Below are 14,172 nucleotides of genomic sequence, written 5' to 3' on the forward strand. Positions count from 1 at the left end.
GTATATAAATACATATATACCTCCTGTACCTTCCCAGCACACCCCTCCCCAAGCTTTCCAGATTAAAATTTTTATTTATATTTTTCTATTCCAATCTCTATCCCTCCCTTGTTCCCTCCCCTCCCCCCTCCCTTAGGCAGTAAATAATCTGATATGGGATTATATATATATGTATGTAATCATGGAAAACATCACCATATTTGTCACTTAATGAAAGAATGTGAAAAATAGCATGCCCCAATCTGTTCCATCAATATCAGTTCTTTCCCTGGAGGTGGATAGTATCTTTCATCAATATTCCTTTGGAATTGACTTGGATCATTGGATTGCTGATAATAGTCAAGTCATTCACAGTTTTTCATCAAACAATAATGCTGTCTCTGTCTAGGGTATTCTCTTGGTTCTGCTCACTTTCCAATACATCATTTCATCCATGCCTTTCCAAGCTTTTTTGAAGCTCTTATTTTTTCAAATAATTTATATAGTATTGGGATTAATTGTTCTTTAAAAGTTTGGTAGAAATTCACCTGTGAATCCATCTGGTCCTACAGATTTTTCAACTCATTCAACTTCTTTAAAAACCGAGATGCTATACCACTTGGCATATACATGCTAAGTATTGATATGATTTCATTGTCCATGGTACTCCTCAGTAAACTACAGTTTCCCTCCCCATCTCCCCAAGTAGATCTATTTTTGCCTTTTTTCTGTCTAAAATCATAATTGCTACCCCTACTTTCCTTGCTCCAGCTGAAGCATAACAGATCCCGCTCCAACTCTCTACATTCACCCTGTGTGCATCACTCTGTCTCAAATGTGTTCACATTTATAGTTATGATGACTGTCTATATCTCTCCATGCTATTTTCATCTGCTCATCCTTCCCATTCTAACCCCCACCCTCTTCTTTCCCACAACTGCCTTACCTATGATCACTGCCTTCCCCAATATTCCCTCCCTCATATCAGTCCCCCCTCTCCCTCCATTATCACTGTCCCTATCTGAACTTCCCTATAGGGTAAGATAGATTTCTATATGAAACTGAGTGTATTTGTTGTTCCCTCTTTGTGCCAACTTTGGATAGTAGAGAGATTTCTAATCCTGCTAGGCAGAGACTATGGGCTGATAACAGATGTCCTAAATACTTAAAACCTTAGAAAAAGATGCTTTATGGAATTTGAGGAAGGAGGTGAGAAAAATGGAATCAGCTTTTGAAGACTGGAGATCCAGGGAGTAAATCATCCACAGACTGGAGAGGGTGGAGCCTACAGGAAACTTAAGGTCAGCAAGGTCTGCTTTCAAAATTGGGGATACTACTTAAGTCTAAATAGAAACTACTTAATGTAAGGTGGGGAATCTTTGGGAGGAGCTAGTTTGTTTGGGGGCAATCCATAAGTCAATCAAGAGTTTGGAATTGACAAAGATTGGTTAGCCCCAGGTGAGTCATTGGCCTGGGAAAGGGATCAGTCAGTTCTCAGTAAATTTGTAGTTATCAGGGGAAGGTAATGGACCCCTACAGGCCTAAAGTTCAGTCTTCCCCATATCACTTCCAGTCAGGAAACAAGACCCTAGAGAACCATAAAAAATTGGAGTTGGGGGACATACCTGGGCTGGGTTTTGGCTGGGGTCCCCCTGGGTCCAGGGTGAATGTTTTGTCTACTGTGTCACCTAGGTGCTCCATGATGACATCTTTAGGGGAGGGGGAAGAGCAGAGGCAGCATGGGGTAAAATCCCACATGAAAGAAACAGGAAAGGGATTATGGAGTGTGGGAAGAGATGGGAGAGGAGAATGGTAGTAAGTGAACTTTATACTCATCAGAATAGGCTCAAAGACCTTAATCTCATCAGAGTTGGCTCAAGGAGGGATTTGGTTGGAGTAATCTATTTAAGATGGGCAGTAAATGAGCCTAACACTCATCAGAATTGGCTCAAGGAGGGAATAACACACACAATTGGGTGGAGTAATCTATCTAAACCTGCAGGAAAATAGGAAGGGAAGGGGATAAAGAGAGAGGGGTAAAAGAAGAGAGGGCAGAGTGGGGGAGGGGGAAGACAGAAGCAGATCCCTTTTGAAGAGGGATAGGATGAGAGAAGACAGATAACAGAGTAAATATCATGGGGAAGGTGTAGGAATATTTTATCAACTTGGGGGAACTAATCTAGCTGGGGTACCTAATCTGGGGACTTTTGACTGGCTGGCTATCTGACTGCTATTAATTTCTAAAGCCAATCTGTTAGGGCCTTTTAAAAATTTCTCCACACTGCTCTGCTCCCAAACTGATAAGCAAATGATTAAGAAGCCTCTTAATTTAATGATCAAAGCAGAGTTTATTCATAAAAATAAATGTAAGAGATAAGAAATGCAAAGTTATGAGACCTGACTGCTTTCCACACATCTCCCTCCTGCCACTGCTTGTGCTTACTCCCTGCCATCTGTAGAAATATTTTTGATGACTAACCTAATTTGGGGGGACTAATCTATGGAGGACTAATTCTGGGGACTTTTGACTTTTTGGCTATCTAAGTAATGTTAATTTAATGTGGGCCGTTTATAAAGTTCCACCACACTGCTCCACTCCCAAAATTGATAAGCAAAATATTAAGAAGCCTCTTAACTAAATAATCAAAGCAGAGTTTATTTATGAGATACTATTTCAAATTGAGAATACAGGGAAATAAAATGTACAACCTGACTGCGTTGCGGCACTTCTCTTTCCACTGCGTCTCTTTCCCACCTGCTGCGCCTCAAACTTCTTTAATACAATAAGGGCCTTAGCCGCCTCTTGCCTTAGGGCACTCAGGTCCTTTATTCTAATTGCAAGCCCCTTTCACTTTGTAAATCCCCCTGCTTCTAACTTTCCTCTCCTTACTGCCACTGCTGACCCCCTGTGTTTCTTTCTCACCGACCTTCTGTCTGTCTGCTCCGTCAGTCTGCCCTTTGGCCTCTCTTTTCTCTTCTCCTAGTCCTTCTCGTCTTCTCCTGCGTCCCTGTAGCCTTGTACCCCTCCAGTCCTCCTGTCTCTCTATCTCCAACCTTTCTAATCTCATCAGCTGCCTCCCTCGAGTCTAACTCCCAGGTCTATATATACCTTTTCTTCTCTCCACTCAAATCTCAGGGCTTCCTGTGCCCCCACAGACCAAGCTAATCCTCCAGCCAGGGCTCCAGCTGGGGCTGGGGGGACACTCGAGCATCATGTGCCTCAGCACAGGCTACGCCAGAGCCCAGCCTGGACAAACTCAGGATCTCTCAGATACCTCCACTCATGTCAGAAGGAGCTGGGGGCTTTTTCCCCCCAGCTGTCTGACCTGGTGTCTTGTACAGCCCACGGGGCTCTTTGGCTCAGCTGAAGCAGAGGGGGAGGGGCACCAGCACCTCCCACACAGAAGAGACCCTGGGGGGCCTAAGGCTTTCTAATCTCAGCCTAAAGGTAGGGTCCCCAAATCAAAATAAATTTCCACACATCTAACTTTCTTAGCATCCTCCTGTGTACCAACGGACCCTCTTCCAGTGTTCCCCTCACTGAAAAGCTTCCCTGCTCTGTACTCCTGCCAACCCCCCTGAAAAACCTCTTACTGTTGCAAATCCCCTTTCTGTACTGTAGCCACCATCTCCTTAGCGATTTCCTAGTCCTCTGGCATCCTTCAGCCTTGCTCTGTCAGTCCTCTAGTGACCTCTGTCTAACTGGCGTCTCTTCCCCCTACTGTCTAACTCCCTAGTATATATCTTCCTTCTCTCCCCTCAAACCTTGGGCTCCTTGTGCCTCTGCACACACCAAGCTAATCCACCAGCTGCACCAGGACTGTGTGTGTGTGTGTGGGGGGCTCAAGTCTGCCATGCCGCACCACACCCAGGGCTCAAGGGGCCGTGCCTCCTGCTGCGCCCCTGGGACCAGCCGGGCAAGCCCGGGATCTCCGTCTGCCAGCCAGCCCACAGGGCTTTTTGGCTCAGCTGAAGTGGAGGGGGAGGGGCACTAGCCCCTCTTACACAGAAAAAACCCCTGAGGGCCTAAAGCTTTTTAATCTCAGCCCAAAGGCAGGGTCCCCAAATCATAATAAATTCCCACAAAGGGAATAGGATGGAGGGAAACAGTTAACAATAGTAATCATGAAAAAGAGAAAAGGGGGGAAATTGTACAAAAAATATTTATAGCAACTCTTGGTGGTGGCTAAGAATTGGGAATCAAGGGAACGTTCATCAATTAGGGAATGACTGAAGAAACTGTGGTATGTGATTGTAGTGGAATGGTATTGTGCTGTAGGAAATGACAAGCAGGATGATCCCAGAAAAACCTGGAAAGATTCAGGACATTGTGCATAGTGAGAGCAGTATTGTTCTGTGAGCAATTGTGAATGACTTGACTACTCTCAGCAATATAATGATCTAAGACAGTTCCAAGGGACTAATGATGAAGCATATTATCCACCTCCAGAGAAAAAAACTGATAAAAATAGCATTTGTGGATTGTACATATGTAACCTATATCAGATTGGTTGCTGTCTTGTGGAAGGGGGAGGAAAGGGAGGGAGGGAGAAAAATTTGGAACTCTAAGTCTTATGAAAGTGAATGTTGAAAACTACCCTTGCATGTAACTGGAAAAAATAAATGTTTGTTGCATTGGAAAAAAAAAGAATCAAAGGGTGAAAGGAGAGGGGAAGTTTTGAAGTTTACGTCTTGTGTAGTTAATTTTGACATGAATGTGATATGTTTAGAAACCATAAGAAACTGAAAATTAAAAGTGTAATTGAATCAAAATGATTCCATGTTGGTTCCTAATGTGATTAGTGTGGTGTGTTCATAGACGGATGAGGTGATTTTCTTTTTTTTTTTCTTTCTTTCTTTTTTTTTGTGAGGCAATTGGGGTTAAGTGACTTGCCCAGGGTCACAGAGCTAGTAAGTGTCAAGTGTCTGGGACTGGATTTGAACTCAGGTTCTCCTGACTCCAGGTGTTCTATCCACTATGCCACCTGGCTACTCCTGAAGTGATTTTTCAATGTAAAATAATTCAGAAACACCTTCAACTGAATTGATGCTTTTTGACTGTCCATAAGTGTTTTATATTTCAGAACTCATTATATTGTTCTTGCTATTGACAGCTTCTTATTTCTTTTATGGGCAGCGAGGTAGCACAGTGGGTAGAGCCCTGGTCCTGCGGTCAGGCAGATCTGAGTTCAAACTCACACGCTTTACTTGCAAGCCACTCTAGCTATCTTTGCCTCAGTTCCTCATCTGTAAAGTGGGAATACTTTGGAGAAGGAAGGGGCAAGCTACTCCAGTATATTTGCCAAGAAAGCCCCATGGACATGGTCCATAGGCTTCCAAAGAGTACCATACCACAGAATGATTAAACACTGACTGTTCTTGTATCAGATTTGGGAGAAACCGTTGTATCAGAAATGTGGGGAATTTGGAAAATGATACCTAGGGGATGATGTCATCATCTCCTTAGAAAATCAACTTAGAAAATTGATCTGAATGCCATGACCTTGGGAATGGAGTTCTTAGAGAATGTTATCACGATGTTGAAAAGCTGTTGAGTATTGAATTAGGTATGTTTTCCTTCCAAATGAATAATAACTTACACTTTGGGAAGGAAGTACAAAAAGTTTTGTAAATTCTCCTTGATTTGTGGAGTTCTTTGGGATTTCTTTTTTTTTTTTTTTTTTGGCGGGGCAATGGGGGTTAAGTGACTTGCCCAGGGTCACACAGCTAGTAAGTGTTAAGTGTCTGAGGCTGGATTTGAACTCAGGTACTCCTGAATCCAGGGCCAGCGCTTTAACCACTGTGCCATCTAGCTGCCCCCTGGGATTTCTTTTGAGGACTTTAGGCTAGCTCAGAAAATCTTGGAGAAGGAAATGGAAACGCCTTCGCCAAGGAAACCCCAAACGGGGTTATAAAGAATGTCACATGACTGACATGACTCAAAACAATGCCCTAACATCTTGTCGGAAGTTGCTGACATCCTGGGCTGAAATTCGGGGGAAGTGAAATGGTTTAATGAGAAACCAGGACCTCTCCGAGTGCAGAGTCACAAGTTCAATGTGACTTCTAGCTGAGAGCTTGTTTGACCACACTAGGGACACTTGGGGAAGATGTCCGTCTCCATCATTCTCATGAGGGACTTCCTTTCCCCTGGGCCCTCTCCCCCTGCAACTTTACTGGGGGCAGACCATGGTAATGGGCTTTCATAGTGCATTCTAAGGGTTGCAGAGTGCTTGACATATCTCATTTTCTTCTCAGAACAACATTGTGAGTCAGATTCAGTTCTTATCTCCATTTGATGGCGGAAGAAACTGAGGCTAAGTGATTTGCTCAGGGTCACACAGCTAGACCCTGAGGCAGGCTTTGAACTCATGTCTTCCTAGATTGGCACTATGCCTGGCCCATAGTAGGCACTTAGTAAATGTTTATGAATTGATTGACTCTAAGTCTACCCATTCCATCCACTGTGACACCTAGCTGCCCCTTTTATCCATGGATATGATCAGTGTGTGTTTATCCAGTTAGAATCTTGGCCTGAGCCCTTTCCTGCCCTCCATTTTTGTATTTCAGTGCTCCCTGCTTCTGAGCACAGTGTCATAGAGTCAGCCACACCGGGATGCATCAGTATACCATCTTTACTGGCGCCAGAGAAGGAATGGGCAATGATGGAGCCAAGGTCTTGGCAGACTGGGGGTGGGGGTGGGGGTGGAATGGGGGGATGCCGTGCCAGGAGCCTGAGCAAGGAGGGGACAGGGATGGGGCCTGGCAGGATCCTCTTCTTCTGGGTCTCTCCAGCCAAAGCAACCAGGTCTGGCCAGCTGGGGAGAGCTTCGAGCAGCCATCCTCCTCCTCCTCCTGCTCCTCTGGCTTCTGGCTCCTCCCTTTGGCGCCCCCTCCTCCTCCCTACTCTCAGCTGGGCCAGGCTGGGGTGAGAGCAAAGTCCAGGATGGATGCAGGGGCTTCTCATGCCCCTCCCTTTTCCCTCCCTGCTGCCGTCATCCACTCACCACTTATCTCTGGCCGGGGCAGCGGCCCTCCTAGGCCCCTCCTGGGGACGTCCTCAGGGGGCTGGGGTGGGAGCGGCCCATCTGATGAAAATCAGGTGCCATGAGACACAGCACTTTCTTCCTCCCAGTGATGTCCCAAGGCCACCTACAAGCCCAGTGGCATCCCCAGCACTTGTCGCCCCCCCCTCTCCTGTTTCTGAAGCCACCCTATTAACCTTCTGCAAAGGGCTTCAGGACCACGTGGTCCAAAGCCCCTTATCTTCTGCAGAGGCCATGGATGCTCATCTCTAAAGCATGTCGGCCTACAAAACCCAGCCACTGGCCACCCAGGGCCCAACTGCGCAGCCCTGTCGCTGAAACATGGGGCAGTTTGCAAAGTCCCATCACCATGAGCTCATTGGGCATTTGTAAGGCCTCATGTGGTCAAAGAGGCTGATGAGCACAACAAAACACTGAGGATTTTCGGAGTACTGCACAGTTACCCTGTCACCCTTTAAACCAAAAAATGCCCTCCCACAGAGGGTTGGTGACTGCTAATAATCTCCCAAAGTGTTTCCATTTTCATGCCCTCCCCCCCTCTATTGAGTGTCACTGGAGTAGCTGTCACCCTGGGCTCCAGGACACATGATAGGTCAGGGTCTGAGCTGTGACCAAAGTCCAATTCTCCTGGCGTGGCTCTGGCTTGGCCCTCAGAATCATCCTGCTGCCCACAGCCTGGGGATCAAAGGGGTGAGGGGTGGCCAGGGACCAAGAGCCAGAGGGGAGGCTCAGAATCAGACCCTCAACCCCTGCCTGATGAAAGACCCCTGATATGCGCCCCCTCCCCATCACAGGTGGCCACGTACCCTTTGCCTAAAGCCTTCCAGGGAGGGTTCCAACCCGCCTCCCCAAAGAGCCCCTCATGCATAGTCTGAAAGACTTCTCAGGACTGGAGCTCTAGGAAGATCGCTCCCATTGTGCAGCCCATGAAGGTGGGCACAGGCTTTGTCACTCACCCTTGGCTCCCCACCAGGCTGTGAGCTCAGGCTTCTTGGCTTCCCTGTGTGGGGTCTGATGGCTTCCCCGGGGCAGCTGAATGACTGCAAGCCAAGAGAGGTTAGCATTAGCTGGAGTTCACCAGACCTGGGTACACTAAGACCTCAGGATTCGAGAACAGGTGAACTTATCTGATCTTCCCCACAGAAAAACTTTGGGCCAGAACTCAACGCCAAATTCTATAGAAAAGATCCAGAAGAAATATAAGGAAATCATTAAAGAATAATTATAAGTCACTGATGAAGGTCAGCCTGTTGCTTATGATATATGAAAATGTTATAAATATTAGAAATCATTAGTTATTATTATTATTAGGAATAGTATTCTTAAAATGGTTTTTGTTACTAAGGTCGTTTGAAAGAAACGTTGTGGCTGAGTTGTGGATGATGAGGTGAATTTAACAAACCAAACTGGGCAGGAAAAGGTTAAAAGCAGAAATGATCTCATAACGATGAGGTGTGATGCAGAGAAAGCAGGTGGGGGTGGAGGGCTGGTAATATTGGAAGCTTACTCTCATCTGGGTTGAAGAAGAAACAACTCCCACATCTGAAGAGGTTCAGAAGCCTTCTAAACTTCTAGAGAGGTGAGAAAACTGAGGGTACGGTGATGGAGGGACTGTTAGAAGGGGATAGTAAGATTAAGAGGGTGGGAAATAGATAATGGAGGGACTTTTAGAGGGGAGGATAAAATAGGGAATAAATGGATAAGGGGAGAAGATGAAGTCATGGGGATAGAATGAAAAGAGGCTACAAAAGAAAATAGTGAGTAAAAATAAGATGGAGGAAAATTCACAAATAGTAATTCTAACTGAATGTGAATGGGAAATACATTGGGGAATGGCTGACCAAGTAGTGGTGTATGATTGTGATGGAATCCTACTGTGCTATAAGAAATGATGAACTCAGTGATTTTTAGGCAAATATGGAAAGACTTGCATGAAATAATGAAGAGTGAAATGAGCAGAACCAAGAGAATATCGTATACAGAGCAATATTGTTTTAAGAGCAAATAAGTTATTTTGACTATTATAAATCCCCAAATTAACTCTAAAGAACATATGAAGAAAGATTCTGTCTGCATCCAGAAAAAGAACTGATAAATGAAAGCATGCAAAGAGTCTCTCTCTTTCTCTCTCTCTGTGTATGTATATATATAAATTAAATGTAGATATAAATATATAAAATGTATATAAATATATATACATATACCTATAAGTGCCTAATGGCAGCCATCTTTAGGACAGGAGGGGGGAAGGAAGCAAAAAAAAAAGGAATTTATGCAATAATTTTGCTCTGTATTTGAAAGGAAGAGCACATTGTGCATAATAGGTTTGCAGTTTCATGTTCAATCTTTTAAAAATTTTTTACAATGTTGAGGAAATTCTTGTTTTAATCCATAAATTAAAAATAAAAGAAGAAAGAAAGAAAAAGAAAAATTGTTAGAGGTGGCCCCTGGGAACTGGCAGAGACTAGAGACAGCAAGAGACTCCCCAAGGGGGTACGTACCGGGGCCCAGCAAATAACCAGCGCTGTTTAGTGTCCACCCTCCATGTATCTGGATCGAGATAGAGAAAGGGAAACAAAGTTAGACTCATAAAGAAACCATCAGAGGCCAGTACAGCTGGGGCATGTGTGTGTGTGTGGGGGGGGGGGCATGCAATTCCTCAGCCATATCTTCCACATGTATAATGTAGGAAGGGGTCTAGGTTCCTCCTCCTCCCTCCAAGTTTGTCTCACCCTGAAGAGAGACAAATAGGGAACTTTGATAATTTCCCCATCCCCCCAACCATTAGTTCCCCAAATTTACAGATTATAAAGGATCAGAGGGGAAAGGGATTTAGATGTGGTTTTGTCCTAGCCCCTATTATTCCACTAGAGAAAATGGAGTCCTGGGATTGGACAAAGTACCTCCAAGGACAGGCTGGATCAGGACCCAGGTGTGCTGATTCCCAACCCACTGTTGGAATCCAAGAATCATGAGATAAGGGACAGGCATCGGGTAAGCACTAGGGCAGGGACAAATGCAGGAGCAGGGGCTAGGAAAGGGACAGAGACATGAATGGAGGAAAGTTTAGGACTAGGGGCAGGGACTTGGATGGGAGAGGAGTCAGGGAGGGGTAAGGACTAAGAAGAAAAAAGACAGGACCAAAAAGAAGGTCAGGGACAGGGAAAGAACAGGACAATGGGTTGACGGGGCAGAGGCAAGGGCTGGGGAAGGACTAGCACCAGGGACAAGGGCAAGGACAGACCAATGGCATAATATCTCTTACCCTGTGTCCTGGGGCAGACTCGGGAAGCCAAGGCAGGCTCAGGAGGAGGATGAGAACAATGGCTGGAGCTGGAGTGGCCATCTGAAGAAGAGAAGTACAAATCCAGTGGCTTGGATGCCAAGCAAGAGGCACAGAAGAAGGGGGAAGAGAGAGATAGAAAGACAGAGAGAGGCAGAGAGAGGGAGAGAGGGAAACAGGAAAGAGAAGGAGAGAGACACAGAGAGAAAGATAAAGACAGACAGAGAGGAAAAGGGTGGTGGTGGAAAGAGTCAGAGACACAGATGGAGACAGAATCAGAGAGATAGAGACAGAGAGAGAGACAGAGAGAGAGACAGAGAGACAAAGGGAGGAGAGACAGAGGGAGGAGAGAGACAAAGGGAGGATGGAGACAGGGACAGAGAGGAGAGGGAGGAGGAGAAGGGGAAAGAGAAAGGGTGACAGACACAGACAGAGACACACAGACAGAGAAGTTTGGAGGTTCACAGGTTGAGGGACAAACCTAAGGGAAGTTGAGGGACAGACGCAGGGATCCAGTGAATGTGGACAAGAGAGCAGTTTGAACAGAGTGAGCCCCAGAGAAAGAGACCTGAAATCTTCCCACCCTTCCTTCCTCCCCTGGCCCAGCCAGTCAGAAGCAGCTCAGGGGATGTGGCTTCTGGATCATGGGTGCCATGGGACATGCTTTTATGGGAGCCAGAGGGGGAGGGAGGAGGGGAAGGCTGAGTCATAGAGCCAGGGCACTTCAGAACTGGGGGACTTGGAAGAAGGGGATTTTGAGAAGCCTGAGTCCAGCCCACTCAGCAGGCAGAAAGATGAAGAAGATCCAGTCCTTGCCAGATCTGATCGGGGGTGGGGGTGGGCAGGGCCTGGTGCTCCTTCTGTCTGCCCCCCCTCTGCAGTGTTCTTGGGAGACAGAACTGGGAATGGCCACCCCGGAAAGGCTCTCCAGACATTGTGCCCTTTTCTTCCGTATTCCGTTTTGAAACTTTATTTTATGAACTAAAACAAGCATTCCCATGACAAGACAATAAAAAGACGACTCCACATGAAACTGCAAATCTACTATGAACAGCTCGCTGTGACTTCGAATGTGATGACTAGAGACAGTTTCTGGATAATTTAATTACTTTTTAAAAGGCCAGCAGGGTATTAATAAAAGGGTGATCATTTGGCTGTCTTCCTCAGACCAAAGACAATTATGGCAGTATGCTCATAGTTCATACACCTTTCCAAACAGTAGGTGGTTCATCAGACAGTAGATTTGAAGGCGGGCTATACCAGACCAACCATATCAATTCACAGAATGTATATCTCTTTCAATGGTGTGTGTGTGTGTGTGTGTTTGGGGGGGGGGGAGCTGAGTGAAACCCTGAACAGAGAACACCACTACTCAGACTACCCCCAGAATTCAGCCATCTAGACAAAAGAATCTGTCTCCACCCAAGCCTGAGCAGAACACAGTGAGCCTCTCCATACTAGATGAGATGCATGGTTGGGTGGGGTCTAACCAAGATAAAGAGTTAATGCAGTCTTATTATTGAGGAGAAGCCACACCTTGAAAAATTAGGGCTTTGGAAGAAGGAGGGAACTCTAAATCTCCCCAAGGTATATGTTATAAATGATAATTTCTCACACAAATATACAGCAAAATGGCCATGTCAATTTTTTTCTCCCCTCTCCCCCCACTGCCCACAGATGGCTACCATTAACCACAAACAAACAAAAAAGAAAGAAGTATGTAAAATTATTCTATACATACTTCTATTTATCAGTTCCTTCTCTGGATGTGGATAGAGTCTTCTTCATATATCCTTTAGAGTTAATTTGGATATTTATAATAGACAAAACCACAGATTCATTCAAAGTTATTCTTAAAATAATATTGTTGTTACTGTATACAATGTCCACTTGGTTCTGCTCATTTCATTCTACATTATTTTGTGTAAATCTTTCCATGATTTTCTAAAATCATTGAGTTCACAAGTATAGAGAACTGAATCAAATTTATATGGATATAATGGAATATTATTGTGCTGTAAGAAATGATGAGCAGGCAGATTGTGGAAAAACCTGAAGAGACTTAAGTGGACTGATGCTGAGTGAAGTGAGCAGAACCAGAACATTGTACACAGTAACAGCAACATAATGTGATGATAAACTTAGCTCTTTTTGGCAATACAATGATCCAAGACAATTCCAAAAGACTCATGATGGAAAATCCTCTCCACATACAGAAAAAGGAATTATGGAGTCTGAATGCAGATGAAAACATACTATTTTCACTTTTGTTGTTGTAGTTGTTTTTTTATTTCTTCTTTCTTGTGGTTTTCCCTTTTTGTTCTGGTTCTTTTCTCACAACACAACTAATATGGAAATATGTTTATCATGATTGTACTGTATAACCTATATCAGATTGTTTGCTGTCTTGGGGAGGGGGGAGGGAAGGAGAAAATTTTGGAATTCAAAGTCCTACAAAAATAAAATGTTGAAAACTATCTTTACATGTAATTGGAAAAAATAAAATACTATTAAAAATCCCATCAAATCAAGGAGCTCAGCATTTCTTATAGCAGAGAAGTATTCCAACATAATCATATACCACCACTTATTCATCCATTTCCTAATTATTGGACATCCCTGCAATTTCCAGTTCTTAGGAAAAAAAGGAAAAGAAACTATATGTTCTAAAATGTCTAAAGCAGTTCTCTTCATGGTGGCAAAGACCAAGTTGTGGTATTGCCAGATTGCTTTCCAAAATGGTTGGATCAATACATAATTCCACCAACAATGAATATGTCCCAATTTTTCCATGTCCCCTCTTACATTTGTGACTTTCCCCTTCCACCATTTTAGCCAACATGGTAGCTCTAAAATGATATCTCACGGTTGTTTTAATTTGCATTTCTGTAATTAATAATGAATTAGAGCATTTTTTCATATGATAATAAATTGTTTTGAATTCTTTATTGGAAAACTACCTGTTCATATCCTTTGATCATTGATCAATTGGGGAATGACATATTCTTATAGATTTGACAAAGTTCTTCATAATTTATATATGTGATGGATATATCCATCTATAAAAACTGTTCTCAGTTTTCTACTTTCCTTTTGGTCTTGGCTACAATTGTTTTATTTATATAAAACCTTTTAAATTTAATGTAATAAGAATTATACATTTGAATCTAACTTTTCTCTCTATCTCTTGTTTATTCATAAATTGTTTGCCTATCCATAAGTCTGATAAGTAATATGTTTCATTTTCTTCTAATTTTCTTGTATAATCTCTCATTGTATCTAGGTCATGTATCCATTTTGACCTTATCTTACTAAATGGCACGAGATATTAGTCTATGCCCAGTTTCTGTCATACTGTTTTCCAGTTTTCCCAACAATTTTTACCAAATAATGAATTCTTATCCTCTGTAACGATTGGAATGACGCCACCTGCTGGAGACTTACTGTAGAAGAGTTCCGCCCATGAAGTAAAGGTCTTTGAGGGTAAGACCAGGATTCTCGTTGGCTAGTGGGAGGAAGAGGGAAGAGACTGGGGCTCAGTCTGGCTCTTTCCTGAGGACTCTGGCAGAGAAGGGAGCTAGAAATGCGTTCTCCCTTTAATAGATAGGAATCTAGGCCTTTCTTTCTCTCTTTATCAAATTCTTATTCTCCTTAATAAATGCTTAAAATTCTAACTCTTGCTAAAGCTTATTATTTATTGGCGACCACTCATTGGATATTTTAGACAGACTAGCTAGAATTTTAGCCCTTAACAGATGGCTAACCATGAAGAGGAAAGCTGAAGCTCACTTCTGATCTTTCGGTTGGGTAAGAAATTTTCCCTACCCTATCCCTTTAAATCTGAAGTACTGCTGAATTGCCAGG

The 14,172-nt window shown here is 43.8% G+C and overlaps 1 protein-coding gene across 1 annotated transcript; it reads right to left on the reverse strand.

Annotated features, from left to right (window-relative positions):
- Positions 1-6,753: 6,753 nt before the first annotated feature.
- LOC122749611 (galanin like peptide) lies at positions 6,754-10,965 on the reverse strand. The gene is made up of 6 exons (XM_043996056.1): positions 10,790-10,965; positions 10,291-10,371; positions 9,527-9,575; positions 7,982-8,065; positions 6,987-7,067; positions 6,754-6,902 (listed from the first exon to the last, which is right to left on the reverse strand). Exons 2-6 carry the CDS (start codon positions 10,369-10,371, stop codon positions 6,889-6,891), a joined length of 309 nt encoding a protein of 102 aa, XP_043851991.1. The 5' UTR covers positions 10,790-10,965; the 3' UTR covers positions 6,754-6,888.
- Positions 10,966-14,172: the final 3,207 nt, after the last annotated feature.

Source organism: Dromiciops gliroides, chromosome 3, assembly GCF_019393635.1.
Source record: "Dromiciops gliroides isolate mDroGli1 chromosome 3, mDroGli1.pri, whole genome shotgun sequence".
Classification (NCBI taxonomy): domain Eukaryota; kingdom Metazoa; phylum Chordata; class Mammalia; order Microbiotheria; family Microbiotheriidae; genus Dromiciops; species Dromiciops gliroides.

Excerpts from the sequence above, each read along its gene's own strand:
- LOC122749611 (XM_043996056.1), bottom strand. The coding sequence starts at position 10,371 with ATGGCCACTCCAGCTCCAGCCATTGTTCTCATCCTCCTCCTGAGCCTG. Across the intron at positions 9,576-10,290 it reads AGTCTGCCCCAGGACACAGG|ATACATGGAGGGTGGACACT; the intron begins GTAAGAGATATT and ends ATCTCGATCCAG. Across the intron at positions 7,068-7,981 it reads AGCCTGGTGGGGAGCCAAGG|ATGGGCCGCTCCCACCCCAG; the intron begins GTGAGTGACAAA and ends GATTTTCATCAG.